Genomic DNA, 22,237 nt, shown 5'->3' on the forward strand with positions numbered 1-22,237 from the left:
AAACAAAGAAACGTGCTGCAAATACAATTCTTTATTTGGTTGTGTTGTGAGCATTTTGGCGGCATGGATTTAAAACTTTTACAAGACTCAAAATGACACAGGCAGAATGAAAGACTGGATTTTTTTTCGATCAGGTAGGGTACAAGTGATTTCAAAACATTTCAGCTGGTTTTTATATATTGTGTATATTTTATTTATCTCGTATAATATGCATTTGGTTGAGTTGAGCCGCAGTAAAGCACTTCATTGTAGTACTACGGTGATTATCTCTTCATATACACGTAACATTATAATGAGAACACTATCATAATAAAACACTGCATTTTTAGAGTTTAGTTGCCGTGTTAATTCAGGAGAACGTCTTCTAACTGGACCGTTGTTGCACTGTTTCTGCATCAGTGTTCATGTGAATAACGGCTCCGATTTATTTGGCTTTAAACTAGTTTAAATTAAAGAGACGTGATTTGTACTCGAGTGCTTCTTACTGGATTTCACAGCGTTGTTTAGCACGTGATCACGACTGGTCACTGTAATAAACGCATAAGCTCGTGCTGGGCTGTTTTCTTTTGAGGCGAAGCGGATAAAAGGTCAGTGTGGCACGCAGTTCAAACGAGTACCGCTATTTTGTTCTTCTTTTGACACGTTTGGCGTTTAACATATCTATCATGCACAACAGAGTGACAACGACTATCAGTTAGACGAAATGTCTCTTAAGCACACAGAATAATGCAAGTGGGCATTTTTAATTGTTTATTTATTTTTGTAATCGCGGCTTTGAACGATTGTGTAATCGAGGCATCCATAATCGTAATCGCGATTAGAAATTCGATTAATTGTGCAGCCCTAATTGCAAGTAGCCTATATTTTTGGTACAATTTAAAAATCTTACTTAATATTATTCAAAGATCATACAGTCCTCTTCAGCAGTAACATTAAAACATATTTTAAGCTTAATATTAAGAAATGCACATTTTTCACAAGTAGTACTCCAAATAAAGTTGAATTATAATTTTTATATCAGTCTTGAGCAATATGTCAGTAAATATGTTAAATATGTGATTTGAACTATGCTTAGTATCTGATGAAGAGACCGCGTGCTCGAAACGTCACACGCTATGCAAATGTTTTTTAAAATAAATGTTTGATACTTTTGGAGCTTTGGTGTTGCATTACACTTTACATTTAATTTTTCAACTATACTTAGTATGAAATAAGTGTATTTTCAATGTATTACTTTATTTTATTTTACTGGGAATTAGGCCCACTCCATTCTTCAGTGTCACATGATCCTTCAGACATCATTGTAATATGCTTATTTGCTGCTCAAGAAACATTTCTTATAACATTTTTGGTGGAACCGTGATACTTTTTTATTTAAAGATTCTTTGATGAATAGAAAGATCATCTTTTATCTGAAATATATTGATTTTGTACCATTATAAATGCCCTTACTGTCATTTTTAATGTCAACAGTTTAATCTGCCCTTGCTGAATGAAGGTATTCATTACTTCAAAAAAAAGTAACTGACAGACAGACATGACTCTGCATGAAAGATCTGTCTGTGACTGGCAGATCAACATGCTACTTAATTTCTCTCATATGAAATATGGAGGATGTTAGCAGAGATAAGATGATTGACAGGGCAGTTTGAACAGCGATGGGATGCATGTAACTAAGTGACAATGTGGTCTGCAATCACATGCCTATTGTTCTGCTACCTTACATAAAAAGAGTACATACTTTTATCACATAGTATAAGTAGGCAAATTGGGATGAATCTTGTGTGTTTTTAAATGATTCATCAAAGAATAAGCACCTAAGAGTCATTCCTTATGAATCAGACTACACCACTACATACAGACTACATTTTTTTCAGTCTTTTTGTTTCATCGCATTCAGACTTTAAACACACATTCATAACTCATTTAAAATATGATTTCTTTTGCCATATAGTACTAGTGGTTCAGGTCCCTATTTCTAAGTGAGTCTATAGGACTTTTTCCCATTTTATTGCCCGCCAAGCAAAAACGTCCTTTGCATATGGCTGTGTCTCGAAATCTAGTGAGCTACCTATCTAGACAGCATGTTTGGGAATTGTAAATGCATTTCCAGTTTAAAAGATTGTCTCAAATATATTCAGTAGACACTCATCATCATTCATTTTCCAACTTGATATTGAAAAGACAGGACAATGTTCTGCCACTATTCGGAGTGACATCAGGTGTGTGTGCGTTTGCATGCTGTGTCTTTGTTGGCTCTGATTCCCGTAAGGCATGTAAAGGGAATAGGAGGTGCAGGAGTGGAGATGGATATGGTATTAGCCAGCTGGGAGCACTGAGGCACTGCAGGCGTGCAGGGCATTCATTTAAAATGCATGGGCTCGGAGGTCGGCGGCCCTCTGAAATGTCACTCGCTGTAATGGGAGGGGAGAGTGCAAGAGCCCAGGGTCCCTTCAGAGTCAGATACGTGTGCGTTTAATGCATGTGTTGGATATTGTGTGTGTGTGCGTGCAGTATTGAGACTTGCATCACGGCAGGTGCAGCTGGTTCACTGTCAGTGACAGTGTCAACAAAGTGCTTTAGAAAAAATATACTGCTGATGTATGCACAATATTAGGGAAAATTGGGTCCAAAGTCTTACTGTGGGAAAACATGGATTAGATTTACAGACCTACAAAACAAAATGATGCTCCAAAATGTGATTGATGTGACAGGGACCAGTATGCAAACCATTTCCACTTAGAAGATTTATTCAGGCACAAGATAATGGATTTCCGATGGCTTGTCAGCTATTATAAAGCTTTAAGGCACCGTGACTGAAAAATTGGGAGTAAATGATCAGGACAAACTTGTATTCTTACATTTTCCTTTTGAAAAAGTGATTGATAGACCATTGTACTGATGAGGTAAATTCATTGACCAATATTTTTGAGATTGTTAATTGCTAGAGCAAGTTTTTTTTATTTTTTTTATTTGCTATCATGTATGACTCTCAAATTGTCCTGTGGATAGAATAATGGACAGGAGCCGATTTAATAATGTCTTTAAGGACAGTCAGTGCCATTCTTAGACTTCAGTAAAACCATTTAACCATTTTAAAAGACAATCATTGTAAAGGTTTTTTATTCTAAACTGTTTGGCATTTTGGGATATTCACAATTTTTTCATACTTTCAGATATGCGCTAAACTCCTTATTTCTATTTTACCTGATTTTCAGTAAATCAGTAACCCAGAAAGGTGGATGGCTCTAACATTAGCAGGTTGTTCTGACATACACTACTATTCAAAAGTTTTCAGTAAGGTTTTTATTTATTTATTTTTTTCTGAAAGAAATGTGTATTTTCGTTTGGCAATGATGCGTTAAATTGATCAGAAGTGACGGCCAAGACAAAAATATTTAATTCAGTAAATATTATTCTGGAAAATCCTGAAAAACATGTATCATGGTTTTTACACAAATAAGCAGCACAACTGTTTTCAACATTGATAATAATAAGAAATGCTTCTTGAGCACCAAATCAGCATATTTGAATAATTTCTGATGGATCACCACTGCCGAAAATTCAGCTTTTCTGTCACAGGTACAAACAACAAAATAGAACATTTTTAATTTAATATTTCACAGTGTTACAGTTTTTACTGTATTTTTAGTCAAATAAATGCAGCCTTGTTGAGCATAAGAAACGTCTTTCAAAGACGGGTGCATTAAAAAAAAACATACCACCCCCAACTTTTGAGCCGTTAAAAAATGTATTGTCAAATATGATTATGCATGTTGAGTCAATTTTGAGTGAATATCGTCTTAAATATGTTTAATTTCAACTTTTTAGAACATCTCATTGTACATTTATAACCTTTTATTTCAAAGCTGCTCATGTAAAACAGTCAAAATTGCTTTTCAAGCTATTGAAAAGCAATATGTTCGCTTTCATCTTCATATAACACTCAACATCGGATATGGGCATGTTTTAACAAGAATTCAAAATTTGTAGCAAAGTGGGACCGAAAACACACCCATTTGGGACATGAGTGCTAATGGGGACAGGATCCCTGTTAAATGGGTGATGGGAAATCAGACAACCCTCATACCAATAAGGTTATTTAATCCATGAACATACTTTCACACTTTAACACTTACAACACATTCTGTCACGTCAGCGGCGCTGTTAGCCCTGCACACACACATATGCGCACTGACACGCGTGTCTAGTGTAGTGACAGTTGAGCGCTTCTCCCTGACAGTCTCTCTTTCTATCCAACACCTACAAACATGCCCAAGAGCGCAAACTTGTCCCATTTCTGTGTGCAATGACATGCTTTCATGAAATTTATTCAGAATTGTGTGTTGTTATTCAGATTTGTGCTTCCTTTGAGCAAAACCATGACGGTGTTCGTTGCACCATATAGTTGTTTGTAGTCAAAGTTCTGATTCACAGTAGTTTGTAAATAAAAGCTAGAACAGTTATATTGCAGGTTACCCTGTTGTACAGTAGAGGTTTGTACCTTATTCTATATCACCCATTAACTTGACAATGCCTGAATACAATATTGTTTTAGTGTTGTGTTATTTAAGTTAAGAAGCAAAAGTTGTTACAATTTGTTGTTCGATATATGTTATAGAAATAAAGTCATTCCAGTCATTTTTCAGTCAGCTTTCTGACGTTAATGTTTGAGAATCTGACCGGAAATCAACTCAATAGTTTGCTGTGTCCTTTTTGTTGTGTCTGATTAAAAAGATTTCTAAATACTGTTGTTTATGGTTAATTTATGTTTGTTTATAGCACTTTAAATGCTAATGTATTAGTATATGAGGGCGATAACATTACCAAGATTAATAAATTATTCATTTTTATTTCATGATACTTAATGCGTTAACTAATGTCAACCTTACTGTAAAATTACCATCTGAAAGTATATTTTCCATCTTGCAAAATGAAACTATATTTTCCACATTTTAGTCCATTCAAATTCTTTTAATTATGATAAATCCTCTCCCCGAATACCATGCCTTGACTAGCAATGGAAAGCATTGTATAACTGTGCTTATCGAGCCATTTCATTGTAGTTATTATAGTCTATTTTATCTGTCTTTAATACCATGTGGGTAATTTTGCACTTGTTGAACTTAGACAGTCACACTTTGCTCAGATGTCTTTTGATCAGAATGAACTGCATAATTCAGAGCTCATGGATGCTTGCGATGTTGTTACTGTGCGTTTGGAGTCTGTTTATTGTCTAATTAGTTTTAATTTAGTAGAAAACAAGCCCACACTTTCCTTTGTTTTTGTCATTCACTGGTGGTACACAGAGAAAAATCTTACTAATGACTGTTCGTTTTCTTCAGGATCTGTTATCTGCCGCCTTGCCTGCTTGTGTCCATGTACAGTAATGGAATTTGTTTGGGAGATTTACCAGACCCCTAGATTGGCTTAAGCGCTTCTTCACATAGAAAGGCAGCCAAGATTTTTTTATTAGTGTGGCTCTTAACTGTCCATTCTGAAATCAATGGACACTTTCCCCCCATCTCGCCACTCATAAAAACACGTATAACACACATCACATCACATACTGCATATATATGTTAACAATTTTCACGTAACTGCTGTTCAGCGGGACCTGCTCTGCCTTGAAGCTGGCTGTTCTGCCCATCAGACCCTGACTAAGAAGTTCGCTTCAATTAGCATGTGTCCTAGTCAGAGATATGAATTGGTGCAACCTACACTGTGAATTGTGGGCTAGCTGCTTCTGTTTCCCCCTGAAGGAGGCAGTTCCTCCCGTTGTCTCTCGCAGCTATCTGCCCCATATGTGCAGGGAAATGTCACTGCCTCTGCGGAACGCTCTCTGGATCACTTGCCCCGGCAGGAAGTGCGTGTCACCTGATCCCACTGCTGCGACTTCACACTTCCCTCAGGGAGCAAATGTCTTTTGCACAGACCTACACTCAAAGGACATTATGCAGAACTTCTCAAAGCTTATCCTTCCTTCAGTCCGTGGGTTTGGAAAGAAAACATTACTTGGAATTGGTCCTGAATTTAAACATGCTGACCTCACGGTTTTGCATATTTTATTATTGCAGTTTATTTTATTTCATTTTATTATTTTGTCACTTGTTACATTTTATAACTGGTTAGGACAAAACAAAAATAATAATAATAATAAAATATATATTTTATATCTATTAAAATATACAGTATAAAACTATTTAGAAAAAAAAATATTTATAAATATAAATTAATTTAAATGTCATATGTGAAACTTTACTAATTTTGTAAAAAGATAAGTCATTATTTTTGCAATTCTGTTGATGAGATCATGGTGTTGCAGAAATGTTATGAATACATTTAAATTTAAGACTAGTTTACAGTTACAGTAATACTGTAATTGTGGATGTTTATACCAGGGTTTTTACTTGATACTCAAAGAATACCATGGTAATAAAATCATGCTAGCTTCCAAAATGTTCTACTTTGTACTGTTTTGGTAAGGGTAAATGCACTAATAAAGTGACCTTTCATCTTGTAAATGCGATCATTGATGCCTGCACCCAGCTTAGGCTGTTCAATTTAATGGTGAATTATGCAAGTTAAAATATTTATCTGTGCCCCACCATGTGGGAGTAAAAGGAGGAGTGTGTTGCTAGTGTCAGTGGGAGAGAACAAGGAGAAACTGTTAAAAAAACTTTTAATGAGCCTGCAGCTTCCATCATTAAGCAAGCAGTCACAACAAAGTGACTTTGTTCTCTCCCGTTCTCTCTTCCATCTCTCATAATCTGTCTGTCCCTCTCCTACTCGTCTCCCTCTCTGCTCAAACACACACACACATTTATACAGCAAAGCCAGAGATCAAGGTCAGCTCAGATGGAGTCGGGCCACACTAGCATTATGGGCGATTGCCTTCTTGTGTTACCCATCAGCTGAGATCACATCACTTCCAATAAGTTACAAGCCTGTCAAAATACATGTCAAATATTCAGTCTCTGTTACTTTGTCTTTCCCCTTTTTGTTTTCCCATTTCCTCCTTTTTCTTTTACAACAACAAATATGTGTCTCTGATGGAAGAAGGTTCTTCCTTTTCCTTTTGGCTTTCAAATGAGCTTCCAAGAGCGTTACTGGTTTGAGAGAGAAAGAAAGTTTATATGAGGGGCCTGAATCTCCATCAGCAGTCAGGGGGAAAACCACAGTGATGCATTAAGGGTCTGATGCTTTCTGAATGCTAAAGAGAGCTCAGTGCTGTAAAGGCACTATACACATAAGCATCTGACCCTCCCCTATCGTCTTATGCATGATTAAACAAGCATGCAATGGTTCGAATTGTAGCTTTCATGAGGATTTGCTATCAATTTTCATTAGGAACTGCCTTATTAGAGGTGTTGCATCACTATTACTATTGCAAATCTCTAACAACTTTGGGTAGAAATGTACTTCATCCAAACACACATACTTGGTGAATGCATTTCAAGTGCATGGTTCTAGTGCATTACTTACCCTGCATTCTTGAGGTGAGGTGTGATTTTTATTTTATAAGTGCCTTAAACTGTCCACAGGAGCAAAATCCCATAGAAAAAATAACAGTGATTGTTGGTGGGCTCTTAATTTGTGCTAGCCTACAACCAGCCAGAACCAGACCGCATATAAATACCTAGGTCCTGGCAACGTGCCAGAATAATTTGTTTGCTAACTTTGTATTTAAATTAATAATTTAAATATAATTATATTTTATTTTTAAATTTAATGTAATTTTCATAGAATTTTTCCCTCAGAATTTTTTTTGTGTAATTTTCACTGACGAATATCATTTAAATTTGCATTATTTAATTTTTTATATTTTATGTATTTGTTTAATTTCAAAAAATAATATTTTTATTTAAATAAAAATAAACTAATTAATGATGTCAAACGATTAATCGCGATTAATCGCATCCAAAATAATGTGTGTGTCTGTCTATATTTATGTATATATAAAAACACACACATGCACGTATATATTTAAGAAAAGTTTTACGTTTACATATTAAATATATTTATATATGATATAAATTATATGAATATAAATATATACATGTAAATACATGCAAATATTTTCAAAGTGATGTATGTGTGTGTATTTACATATACATAATAAATATACACAACACACACATATAGTATGTAAACAAAAACTTTTATAATGATGCGACAATAAAAGCTCTCCACGATCTGCTTTTGAAAAAATATCATTGTATCGTGCTACAGAAAATATTCTATCAAATACAGTTCTGGCGCCTCTGTCTCTATATACTGTACAACACGACATACAGCAGTAGAGTTACTCTGACAGGACACTGCACTTGTTCGCGATCGCAAAAGTACATTATTTGCCTTCAAGCCTTGCTGGTTAAATGTTTCATTCGCGCGCTGATCTGACGTCTGCCTTTTCTGAGCGCACGCGCACTAAAACCCTTTCAAACAGCGCCTGATTACTGAATTAAGTTATCTTTTGGGCTAATACTGTCAAAACACACAAGGTTTACATATAGACTCGGTTATGTCTAAAATGAAAGCAAACTGTTGAGAAAAATGGACACGTGTCTGTAGATGCGTGCAGGTCTTAAAGGGACAGGACACTAAACGTGCTGTCGACTGTCATTAAAGAGATAGTTAACCCTACAATTTAATTCTGTCATTATTTACTCACTCACATGTTGTCTGAAACCTGTATTAATTTCTTTCGTATGCTGAACACAAAAGAAGATATTTTGAAGAATGAGGGTAACCAAACAGTTGCTGGTCCACAAAGTAGGAAAAAATCATATGGAAGTCAATGGGGACCAGCAACTGTTTGGTTTTCCACCTTCTTCACAATAGCATTTACGTTCAGCAGAAGAAGGAAACTCACTCAGGTTTAAAACAACTTTTGAGTAAAGGATGGTATAAAAATAAAACACCATGACAGAATTGACAGACAGATGACAGAATTTTTATTTTTGGGGGAACTATTCAACGTTAATAAAACAACAAAACTCAAAGAGAAAAATCACTCCCTACTCTTGACTGAAAAACTTGAATACAGTTGCTTTAGGAATCAGTCTATAGGTTTTTTATTTTTATATTTGTTCATTCAGTTTCTTGAATGCTCCTGCTAAATACACCTATTGTATCTGGAAATAAAGCATATATACATCATAAGTTCCCACGTGGTGATATGTGTATTATAAACCTGTTTAAAACAGATAATTGCAATTTTTGTGATGCTAGTGCTGCATAAAACTGTAAGTAATCAGATATTGTTGTTTTTATTATTTTCGGCTGGTTAACAGTTAGAGTAAAACTTACTGTGATGGTATCAGGTTGTAATACCTTGGTCATTTCATACAGTATATACCATGGTACTATATGTTTTCCATGTACATATCAGCGTATTTACATGATACTCAAAATAATACCATAATGAAATCATGGTAGAATTAGATATTACACAAATTGGTCAATTTGTTTCATCGACATGAATGAAATAGCTGAGTAACTGTCTGAGTAGCAGACAGATTGGATTGTTGCTGGTAATTTCTCTTGTTTACACACTCACCTTGTCCCCATCTCTCTGTGTGTTCTCTCGACAGGCGAGGACTTCGCAGTGGTTCAGCAGGAAATAATCATGATGAAAGACTGCAAGCACTCTAACATTGTGGCCTATTTCGGTAGTTACTTAAGGTATAGTAATGACCACTTTCCTGACCACACTTTTACTGTTCTCCGCTCTCTCCTTCACTCCCTCTCTCCTCCTGCTCTGTCAGTTCCTATTCCTGTCTAAGGCTGTTGAGTTGACACTGCACTCTGTTGGTTGGGTCTCTCAGCTGCACTGCAGGAACAGCCACTGTGACTGCAGCACCTCTGTTTCTGCTAATTCTACAATCTGTGCCTCGTGGACAGGCTTGGACTTTACTAGATAATCTAAACTTCAGGAATCAAACAAGGGTGTAGATCTCATTTGATCATGGGGAAGACAAGTAGGACTTTAGCACTGACAAAATTATGTTTTCTTAAAGTTTCGTGGTAGATGATGACACCATCATCGCCCACCATGGATCTACAATTTTCTAGCTACAGTAGAAAGTTAAGCTACAGTGATAGATAATAGATAGAACAACCTAAATTGTGTTTATGTTGATGCACAAACAATGGAGGTCTGTGGGGCAAGACATTCTGGGAGATTTAAAAGCAGAAATGTGAAGGTTGTAATTTTTCTAAGTAATTTCTTGTTGAACATTGTCTTATGCATATGTGACATTATTAGGTGTATTTTTCCTCTATCTAAACAATTGCTAAGATTTTATTACAGTAGTCTCTTATAGACATGTAGAACCTAATGTTAAGATCTTCTGGTTATTCCATGGCTGTTAAATAGTACATTTTAACATTTATCCTGGTACAATGTCTCATTGTTACAAACTGAGGGAAAACTATTTTCTGTTGGAATCAGCCAGCATGTAATAGATGTTATATGTCAATATATCTTCTATTTATTTATTTTGTTTCTGTTTATATATATACACTACCGTTAAAATAGTTTTTTTTTGTTTTCTTTTGTATTTTTTTTTTTTTATTTGACCATTAAATTGATCAAATGTGACAGTAAAGACATTTATAATGTTAAAACAAGTTTTCTGTTTTAAATAAATGTACTTTTAAATTTTCTATTCATCAAAAATCCCGAACAAATTTATCACGGTTTCCACAAAAAAACTGTTCAAGCATCGTCTCTTTGAGAAAGTAGTTATTTTAAATTGTAAACTGTAATATTTCATAATATTACTGTCATTTTGATCAAATAATTGTAGCTTTAGTCAGCATAAGAAACTGTAAAATAAAATAAAATAAAAAAATGTAAATCTTACTGACCCCAAACAAACATTCGGACATATGTACAGGTCCTTCTCAAAAAATTAGCATATTGTGATAAAGTTCATTATTTTCTGTAATGTACTGATAAACATTAGACTTTCATATATTTTAGATTCATTACACACAACTGAAGTAGTTCAAGCCTTTTATTGTTTTAATATTGATGATTTTGGCATACAGCTCATGAAAACCCAAAATTCCTATCTCAAAAAATTATATATACATACATACATGTATACATACATGTATACACACACACAGTTTTTCCTTCTGGAGCATCAGTGAGCGTTTGAACCTTCTGTAATAGTTCCATATGAGACCCTCAGTTGTTCTCAGTGTGGAAAGATGAATCTCAAAATCACACAGTCATTGTTGGAAAGGGTTCAAATACACAAAAATGCTGGAAAACCAAAGAATTTGAGGGACCTGAAGAGTTTTTCTGAAGAACAGCAGGCAGTGTAACTGTTCAGGACAAACAAGGGACTCATGAGCAACTATCACTAAACAACAAAAACACAGCTTTGGATCGTTCAGGTAACAACACAGTATGAAGAATCAAGTGTATGTAAACTTTTGAACGGGGTCATTTTTATAAATTCAACTATTTTCTCTTGTGGACTATATGTAAACATCTTTTATGTGAAATATCTTATTCAGGTCAGGAATAAATAAACGTATATATATAACATTTTCATTTGTTTTAAAGTTTGAATCTAAAAGCACCTACCATCTAAAACTTCACTTGAATTCTCTAATTTCAAAGAATATTGTTTTGGTCTTCCTTATAGCTATAGGCAACTCGAGTGTGGTTTGTCTCTGGTCAGCAGTATATCTCTTAAATATTAGTCTAGACATTAGTGCAAGGCACCTTAGAGAAAAAGAGAAGGGTGTTTTTGATAAAAGCAGGTTGCTTGTGACTTATGACTCTGTCTCCTGCTTGCTGTGTCATGACCCAGAAAAGTGTGCATCCTTTCACTCTCCCTATGGGGCTGCCAGGGGACTATTTCGAGACACATCGATTGAAATATAATTTGTTGGTGTTTTTCTTTCTCTGGCTTTTCAGGAGGGATAAATTATGGATATCTATGGAATACTGTGGGGGAGGTTCACTGCAAGACATATATCACGGTAAGATACACCATATAAAGGTAAACAATCAACTGCAACACTAACTCAAACTCGCTCAGTGGTCAGTTTTTCATTGCAGTGCAATATCTCCTTTCCATTCATTATTTAAAGGAATAGTTCACCCAGAAATGAAAATTGTCATTATTTATTCATCCCCATGTTGTTCAAAACCTATCTTTTGTGAAACACAACATAATTCATTTAGAAGAATTTTAGTAGTCACATTTATTTTTCCATGAGGCTTTTGAGCATCTAAAAGTGATCCAAAGAACAAACTGTGCATTGTTCGGAATGTCTCCTTGTGTTCCATGTAAGAAAGAAAGTCTGAAATGTAATGACAGTGAGGAAAAAAATCATCATTTTCATTTTTGGGTCAAACATTCCTCTAAAAGTAAACAGTGTAGGTACAATGGCCGCAATGCTTTGAAAGTTCTTCTCGTTTCCGATGCCAGTTTTTACATAAATAGACTTTCCTCTCTTCCAATTAACAATTTAATTCTTGACAGATGGCCTAAATATACAAATCTTTTCTTACATTGTTGGAAAGCGTCCCTCTGTATGTTCCTAGGAGATAAATTTAGCAGAACTCAGTAGAGTGGCCCTGTCAGATCATTAGAGCTCATTTTCATGGCAGCTGTCGGCAGTTCTGCGGTTCTCTCTGAGCCTCTGCACATGTTGGGGGGGTGGGGGGGTAGATGGTGTTATGGTGCTAACGTGTTAGATCAGTGCCCACTGCCCAGCCCCACATCCCACATTATCAACCCCCTGCTGCCAGGGCTGCACTCAGCTACAGGGTCAAAGGCCTGATTAGAGCCGAGGCCGACCGACTCCAGTCCTCCCACACACAACAGATAGAGAAAGACACAAAAGAGACACGAATCAGGTTCTGCTTGGTCAAACGTCTTTAAATAACTCTCTGAACAAGTAAATGATCAAGAAGGAGGATTGTGAGGTACAACAGTGGACATATTGGAAATTTCTGCTCAATGGATGAAAGCTGCGACACCTGTGTGGATGTAAATAGAGACAAAAATAGTCTTAAATCCATTCTTTGCATATGTCTAATATGTATTCTTACGAGAATGGATTATATATTGCTCAAAGTTTGGGGTCAAAAAAAGTTTTTTTTTTTTTTTTGGAAGAAATTAATAATTTTATTAAGCAAGGATGCATTAAATGAATCAAAAGTCACAGTAAAGGCAGTTATAAAGATTTCTATTTCAAATGAAAGCTGTTCTCCTGAGAAAGACAAAATGTAAAAAAATTAAATAAAAATGGTTTCCAAAAATTATTAAGCAGCACAACTGTTTTCAACATTGATAATGATAAGAAATGTTTCATGAGAAGCAAATCAGCATATTATAATATTTTTTGAAGGATTGAAAATTCTTCTTTTAAATTACATTTTAAAATACAACAAACTAGAAAAAGACTATAATATTTCACAATTTGAGTTTTACTGTATTTGTAATCAAATAAATGACAAACCCCAAACGTTTGAACAGTACTGTAATTCACTTAAAATCGTTTACTCAACATGAAATAAAAAATGGTTCTGCTATTGAAAAGAACATCTTTTTAATATTCATATTTTCTATCATCAATTTAAAAATTGCACAGAAACAACCTCACCCTCTTATTTTTTGCATCACATTTCAAATGTAAAATGAGTTGTGGACATAATTTCATAATTTGAAGTCTGTCTATTTCTCTCTTCCTTTAGCCCATTCATTATTCACTCCTTCCCATTAGCACATTTCCTATTTTTGTGACATTTTAATCAGCAATAAATGTCTTTGTTGACTTAAAAGGAGATTAACTGCACTGCTGAAGTGTCATCAAACATACTGCATTGTTTTGGAGAACAGACAAATGAGATTCTCAGATGCCTTTTGAATTTTCTTTAGTAAACTTTCAAGTCTGTTATTTTCATTAGTAGTCCATTTAGAGTTGCAGAATAATTCAGCTGTATATTTTCTCAGGTTGCACTTGTAATCAGTCACATTGTTTCTTGATAATCTCATCCTTGGTCTGCTGGATAAAACCCATTAGTGGTGCTTTTGTTAAACTTTTTTTTTTCTATGTGGCATGAGAAAGATCAGTTTAAGCTTAAGCCGAATGTGCTGAAGTTATTCATGCTTAATTTTTCAACTGATGTGTACACACTTTTATATTCTTTAGACATTTAAATTGTATTCAGGCTGTTTTAGCTAATAATCTAATTTGAATGGAATATTCATAGATTTTTATTTTAGATTATATTACTGCTAATGCACACTAAATATGTCTCCACAGTTACTGGGCAACTAACAGAATCACAGATAGCATATGTAACAAGAGAAACCCTTCAGGTAAGCCATTTTACCAGACTTTGTTTTGACAACCATAGCAATCTGCTGTGACCATGAAAGCTGCTTTTGAATTTTTAATGGTATACATGTTGACAAATATTTCATACTCCCCGTTCTCTAAAAAGCAGTTTGTAAATGTGTTTTTAAGATGATTATGGATGAAAATGAGTGTTTTTGTCTTTGCTTTCAGGGTTTATATTACCTACACAACAAAGGAAAGATGCACAGAGACATAAAGGTACCATGATTTATTCTAGATTTCTTAAATGAAAGGAGTTGAGTGGTTTAATTGTATTCAAATGCCAAAAAAAGCTGAGTGACAGCACATAAATCCTCCTCCTACTTGTTTTTTTTTTTATCATTATCATAATTTTTTTTCTGCCACAGAAATTACACACATCAGCTTTTCTGAGTCATATTCCTTGATGATTCCATTAACAATTAGTCATTATTTTTAGGAAATGATTCCTTTAACAGTTCTGTCATTATTTTGCAATTATGTATAGCCACAAGTGGTGAAGAAATTACACACTTCACCATTAGCTAGTTGCTATATGTTGTATTATGTTTTTAATAAGACATGATAAAGCATATACATATTTAAAACAGTTCTTTTTCTATTTTGTAATGTATTTGAAACAATTTTGATCAGTTTAATGTGTTCTTGCTGAATTAAAAGTAAAGTTTGAGCAGTGAATAAAAACGAAGCGCTCATTACATCTAAAATTTATGTATCATACAAAAATAGCCTTAAAGTAAAGCCCTTAGTACCTTCTAATTGTGATTTGGTGAAGCCAAAGCCAAATCACTGGTAAAGCAAGAGAAAATGTGTTACCTGGCCAGAGGGAGATGTAATTAGTATGACTCAGATGCTGCTTTCACATCTCTGATCATAGATGAAAGCAGGTGTTGAAAGAGCAATTTTATAGAAAGAAAAAAAAAAAAATTCTGAGGTCTGTCAGATTCATTTTTTACATTTTATCTCACAAATCTACCAGTAATATATTTAATAGTCTTATAATAGTTGTTTTACTCTTACCTTGCGATTGTCATTTTATTTGTTGTTTTTCTATTTGAAATAGGGTGCCAATATTTTATTGACGGACAATGGTTACATCAAGCTAGGTAAGAAAATAACAGACTTTCCTTCCTTTCTAATTGATGTTTAAAACGTGTAAAAGTGTTGTGTTGGTGACTGAGAGTACCACCTCATGTTGTCACATTTGATCTGTTGTGGCATTATGCAGCTCTCAAATTTCATAAGACAGAATTAGACACATAGTAGCATCAGTTGTACACAACTCAAATGAGAGTTGCTTGTGGGATTGTAGTAAATGTCTTTTATTTCTTTTTCTCTGCAGCTGATTTTGGTGTATCTGCACAGATCACAGCAACTCTAGCTAAAAGAAAATCCTTCATCGGGACTCCTTATTGGTATACAGCTATATTGTGCCACAAATACAATACATTATTTATAATCATAATTATTGATTATAATTATTAATTATAATTATGAATGAGTATTTTTTCTTTTTTAAAAACTAATTTGTCACACTTAATGACTTAAAAAAAACTAAAAGGAGTTTAGATTTTTCACATCTTGCGTAACCATCAGGTAGGAAAAGTTCATGAATGAGTGATGGTGTGTCTGTGACCCATGCTAACAGGATGGCCCCAGAGGTGGCCGCCGTGGAGAGGAAAGGAGGATACAATCACCTGTGTGACATCTGGGCTGTGGGCATCACCGCCATTGAACTGGCCGAACTGCAACCTCCCATGTTTGACCTTCATCCAATGAGGTGAGACTTTAAACATCTTTATGGACCTGTTCCAATTCAGAGAGGGCTGAATTTTTAGCTCCTTATAAAAAAATAAAATTGGTATAGTGATGCCAGTATATACAGATTTTTATCACAGAACTGTACAAAGTACCACAGTACATATACATGTGTGTGTGACTTATTTGTTCACCAGTGTTCACCAAATTGTTTGGTTTGCTTGTGACAATGCCAACCCGTTTTTTGTCTCTCCAGGGCTCTGTTTCTGATGACGAAAAGCAACTTTCAACCCCCCAAATTAAAAGACAAAGTTAAATGGTAAGTGCTAATTATATTTTCAAGCAATTATTAGGTTACCTAGGTGTGTAAAATCCGCAAGAGGGATTTCAGTGTTAGTTTGTGTTTTATATGCCCGATTCCTTAATTTCATTAATCACCTATGAAATTTGGTCCAAGGACTCTCATTTGCCCTAAATGGTTGCTTTTATGAATTTTAATAGGACTTGACATTCTCTTATCTTGTCTGATTAAGAATCTGGTCAGGTCATCTACCAAATAGTTTATTCTCCATTACCTTGCAGCTCTGTTAAATCAAATTAGGTTAATTACATTTAAAGCTAACAAACTGCACGGCATCGCAGTGGAAATGCTCTTTACACACAAGATTTATAGACTCTTCTCTGTGTTTCAAAGGACCAATAATTTCCACAATTTTGTGAAGCTGGCTTTGACGAAAAATCCAAAGAAAAGGCCACCGGCTGACAAGTTATTGCAGGTAGGAGGGACTTTTTTGTATCTTGTATTTTTCATGTTTGCATTCATCATTTTACGTAATATTTTTGGTTTTGATTTTGAAGTACTTTTTTTAGTTATTTTATAATTAATTATATTTTGTAGTTGTATATTTTTCTTTTATATCACATACATAATATTTTATAAAGCCTATCATTTATTTTTTTATATAATATTTCAGATAATATTTGTGTAATTGTTTTGAATTACATTTGTTAAATGTATTTTTTAAATACATTTTTATTTATAATTATTATTAGTTATTATTCAAGTCAAAGTTTAAATTTTATTCGTTTTATAACTTATAATTTTACTTTTAAATTATATTTCTAAATTCTATATCAAGACTCTTTACTGACAAAAGACAAATGCCTTCAAAAAAATCTACTCCCCAGCATCCCTTTGTGTCCCAGCCGTTAAGTCGTATTTTGGCGATTGAGCTGCTGGATAAAGCAAACAACCCCGATCACTCATCCTACGCAGACTTGGATGATGACGACCCAGAGCCGGAGGTACAGTATATCTCCCTGTGTGATTCTCAATTTTATCACCACTATCACTTCAAGAATGACGGCCCCTTCAGGACTATTATTCACAAGCAGAGCCCAGAAAACGGCAACTGATGGAACCGACACGTTAGCCTCTAAATCCTACGAGTGGGGACGTCAGTTTGACGAGCCCCTCGAGTTTCTATATTCAATATGCCAACCATTTTATCGAGGTCATATTTTTCAGTGGCTTGCTTTCTTCATTATTAGCCTGTAATACTTGTTGTAATGGCAGTCATTCGTTTCGACTGTCTCTACGCCAGCGTCTCATCCGGTTGTGCTACAGGGCTACTTCTGCTGATAAAGATTTGTGAAATCATTTGGCCTCTTTCACAGTCCCCCAGCGAGAAAGAAGTCTTTTTTAAGGACGTAGTTTTCCTTCATTTCAATTCGTCCTGTTCTACCCATTTCCCCGAGCAATCCATTCATTCTCACTTCCTCTCTTATTCATTTTTCCCCTCTCCTGCTCTTGAAGTTTAAATACAGAGGGTTGTTTTTACCAGTCTCTCCTCTCTCCCGGCGAGTCCTTCGCTTTGCAGCTCGCCGAAAGGTATCAGGGGTGTGCATGTGTGTGAACATCTGGAAATGTTTTGATTAATAAGTGTTAATTTAGTGTTGATGACTACATGGTGATTTGGTGTTATGAGTGTTGTTCATTTATTGTCTCGTTTATTTTTTTTAATCATTTTTGTTCAGAAGTGTTTATAACCTAGACAAACATGTTTGTGCATGATGTGTGTTTTCTTGTTTGCTCAAGTTGTTGTGCGTAAAAGAATGTGTGTGTGTGTGTGTGTGTGTGTGAGAGAGAGTTACGCAGGTATGCCCAAGGATGTTTTAGGAAGTTTTGCGTTCTTGTCGGATTTTTGATCGGAGTGTTGATCCCTCAAGAGGTTGGTTTCAGAAACGGAAGCTCAGTTCAAAAGCCGGATTTGGATCCGTTGACAACAGATTTTGGTCTGGCCTCTTTGTGCTGAGGTTTGCTTCAAGGGTTTAACAGAACATCAGCATCAAAGAGTTTTAGATACATTTCTTGCGTCATTGAATGCAAGTAGTGGGGTGAATCTCATGAAAACCTGTCAAGAACATGTCAGGGTCATATTTAACCCATAAATATAACAAAAATGATCATAAATTACATTTTTCATAATGTATATATACATTTTTCATAATGTATATATACACATATATATATATATATATATATATATATATATATATACACATATATATATATATATATATATATATATATATATATATATATATATATATATATATATATATATATATACATACACTCACGGCCACTTTATTAGGTACCTGTTCAATTGCTTGGTAACACAAATTGCTAATCAGCCAATCACATGGCAGCAACTCAATGCATTTAGGCATCTAGACCTGGTGTGGTGAAGACGACTTGCTGAAGTTCAAACCGAGCATCAGAATGGGGAAGAAAGGGGATTTAAGTGACTTTGAACGTGGAATGGTTGTTGGAGTCAGACGGGCTAGTTTGAGTATTTCAAAAACTGCTGATCTACTGCAATTTTCACACACAACCATCTCTAGGGTTTACAGAGAATGGTCTGAAAAAAAGAAAATATCCAGTGAGCGGCAGTTGTGTGGACGAAAATGCCTTGTTGATGTCAGAGGTCAGAGGAGAATGGGCAGACTGGTTAGAGATGATTTAAAGGCAACAGTAACTCAAATAACCACTCGTTACAACCAAGGTATGCAGAATACCATCTCTGAACGCACAACACGTCGAACCCTGAAGCTGATGGGCTACAGCAGCAGAAGACCACACAGGGTGCCGCTCCTGTCAGCTAAGAACAGGAAACGGAGGATACAATTCGCACAGGCTCACCACAATTGGACAATAGAAGATTGGAAAAACGTTGCCTGGTCTGATGAGTCTCGATTTCTGCTGCAACATTCAGATGGTAGGGTCAGAATTTGGCGTAAAGAACATGAAAGCATGGATCCATCCTGCCTTGTCTCAACGGTTCAGGCTGGTGGTGGTGGTGTAATGGTGTGGGGGATATTTTCTTGGCACACTTTGGGCCCCTTAGTACCAATAGAGCATCGTTTAAACGCCACAGCCTACCTGAGTATTGTTGCTGACCATGTCCATTCCTTTATGACTACAGCGTACCCATCTTCTGATTGCTACTTCCAGCAGGATAATGCACCATGTCACAAAGCTCAAATCATCTCAAGACTGGTTTCTTGAACATGACAATGAGTTCACTTTACTCAAATGGCCTCCACAGTCACCAGATCTCAATCCAATAGAGCACCTTTGGGATGTGGTGGAATGGGAGATTCGCGTATGTAACCCAGCCCCTATGTAACCCCTAAATATAAGAAATTAATTAATTAAATGTTTTACCACTTTTGTAGTACCACTTTTTAAAACCGCAATCTTTTTAAAAAAGCCTAAATCATAGGCGACAAACAAATAAATAAATAATTCACTATTTAAATTTTAGGCCTATATGTCATAAAACATTTTTATATATAATTTTTTTCAACTGAAATATAACCCAACATGTTCATGACTGGCTTTTTTAGCCATTTGTTTAATTAATTTTTTTTTATAAAATTAACATTCTGGATTTTTTGGCAATGTATATACTGTATATGTTTTTTGGAAAGCATAGATAATATCTTTTAGTCACTGTACCATGTGGTTCAAGTGCTAAGAGGTGTGATAGAATATTCACAGGCGTCCGCTGAGAGAAGGGCGCAGTGTTTGGCATGCTGTCTATTTCTATTTCAGAGCCCTGCTGTGTCCTTGTTGTCTGAAGGTCGTGCGTCTGTTCCTCTGTCTTATCTCTCCTCATCACATCTACTTCAGCCCTGCCACTGTGAAACTGAAGTGAAGGATGTCCTTCAGCGACCATTTTGTTTCCTGGACCTGTTCAGGATTCAAATGCCTACGTGTATTTATGTTTGGTGCTTATGCATGCGTTTCCATATCCATAGGCATGTGTGCATCTGAGCTTGTGTGTGTGTATTGCTGATGGAAGGTGTTCTCTGATTCATGAATGACAGCAAACTTTTCAGGATAGTCATCAGGGACCCAGCTGTCATATGCCTAGTAGGCCGTAATGATTTCCTCTTGGGCTGCAGTGAGATGGGACAGCAGCGTCAGACAGATAGGGATTCACAGGGTCAGCATCATGACCCCTGCTGTTATCAGAGAGTGATGCCTGGCATGTATTTTTAGCTTCCAGAGTTTGCCCTCCACTGAGTCTCTGGCAACGGCACTAAGTGATATCTGAAGTGTAAGCATTTAAGCCGCTCTCGTCTTAAACGTATTGATGTGTGCTGATTTTGCTGAAGTTGGTGTTTTTATCTTAACTGGTCCTCTGATCTGCTAAGATTGGCACCCTAATATGCAAGCCATCGATTGAGCACAGCTACAATCTCAATTTTTTTGGTTTAATGTTGTTTACTTTTAAAAGCCATTCAACTCGACATATCAAATAAGATTGCTTAATAGTGATCGACCTATTGGGGATTTCCAATTACCTAGGCTGATATTTAGATTGCAGTGTGGCCCGATGACCAGCGTAATGCATTGAGATGATGCTAAATGAGAAATGAAACGTACCCAAAATTTCTAGAATTAAAACACTGTCATATAATACATTTTATATATTGTTCAATCAAAATTCACAGATTCAAGAGTAAACTAAGGTGGAAAAATGTCTTGGTTATGTTTCAATCCAAAATCAATACTGAAAAATAGGAAATTATATTTAGCATATTTTAAGGATGATCAAAACATTATTGCTCGGTCACATTGTATCAATTGACAGTTAAACAGTTCTAATCATTTTTTTGGGGGGGGGGGGGGGGTTATCGTGAATTGAAAAAAAAATTGTGTACAATACTATCATAAAAATAATGAAAATAATGTGACAGTCCTTTAAATTAACAGGCCAAATATAATAATTATTTTATTTATTTTATAAATATTTTTTTTATTGAATAGGAACATTTTCATTACTATACATTACTGTTGTAAAAATAGTGGAAAATATGCGATGATCCTTTAAAAATAAAAATAATCATCATATTTTATTTTATTTCAATAAGACTGAACATAAACATACTCGTCTATGTTTATTTGTACTCTCTGTGTGTTTCTATTCCTACCTAGCCTCCAGTGTCTGTTCCACATCGGATTCGTTCAACAAGCCGTTCCAGTCGGGAAGGGAAGACTCTGTCAGAGATTAACTGTGAGTGTTTGTTGGATTTCTCCCCTGGGCAGACCTTACAGGTGCTCCTGCTCTCCTGAGCATGGCTGAGTGAATTCCTCAGCCTCAGTTCTTCAGTGAAAACATCTGTCTGCAGGAGTATACCAGAAATGATCTCCTATGATCTGTCTGTCAGTATCTGCTGGGGGATTTTTTTTTCGATTCTGTATCATACCCACCAGACATGTATGTTGACTTAAAGTAACGTGTGGTTTTGAGTGAACATGGCAGCATGAAAAGATGACTTCAAGTTTAGACTTCAAACACCAGTTATATCAGCGAACTGACTGTTTGTTTAAATAAAAGAATAGGTTGCCCAAAAAATAAATATTTTGTCAGCATTTACTCACCTTATTATGAACCCACGTGCCAATATATTTCTGTGCAATACAGAAAAAGTAAGGCTGTTCCTTTAATAATGTTTTTGTTTTCTTGCAGTCGGTCAGGTGAAGTTTGACCCTCCTTTAACAACAGAGACAAAACCACATCATGAACCG

The 22,237-nt window shown here is 35.4% G+C and overlaps 1 protein-coding gene across 4 annotated transcripts in view; it reads left to right on the plus strand.

Moving 5' to 3' along the window:
- Positions 1-22,237, plus strand: part of map4k3a (mitogen-activated protein kinase kinase kinase kinase 3a) — a 73,658-nt gene that overhangs the window by 24,855 nt on the left and 26,566 nt on the right. For all 4 annotated transcript variants that reach the window (XM_079392922.1, XM_079392924.1, XM_079392923.1 and 1 more), the window contains exons 3-14: positions 9,597-9,687; positions 11,942-12,006; positions 14,302-14,357; positions 14,548-14,595; positions 15,440-15,482; positions 15,719-15,791; positions 16,025-16,156; positions 16,391-16,453; positions 16,829-16,910; positions 17,323-17,439; positions 21,644-21,722; positions 22,179-22,237. In XM_079392922.1, coding sequence (XP_079249048.1) covers positions 9,597-9,687; positions 11,942-12,006; positions 14,302-14,357; positions 14,548-14,595; positions 15,440-15,482; positions 15,719-15,791; positions 16,025-16,156; positions 16,391-16,453; positions 16,829-16,910; positions 17,323-17,439; positions 21,644-21,722; positions 22,179-22,237 — 908 coding nt within the window. The remainder of the gene's footprint in view (positions 1-9,596; positions 9,688-11,941; positions 12,007-14,301; positions 14,358-14,547; positions 14,596-15,439; positions 15,483-15,718; positions 15,792-16,024; positions 16,157-16,390; positions 16,454-16,828; positions 16,911-17,322; positions 17,440-21,643; positions 21,723-22,178) is intronic.

Source organism: Barbus barbus, assembly GCF_936440315.1.
Source record: "Barbus barbus genome assembly, chromosome: 35".
Lineage (NCBI taxonomy): Eukaryota > Metazoa > Chordata > Actinopteri > Cypriniformes > Cyprinidae > Barbus > Barbus barbus.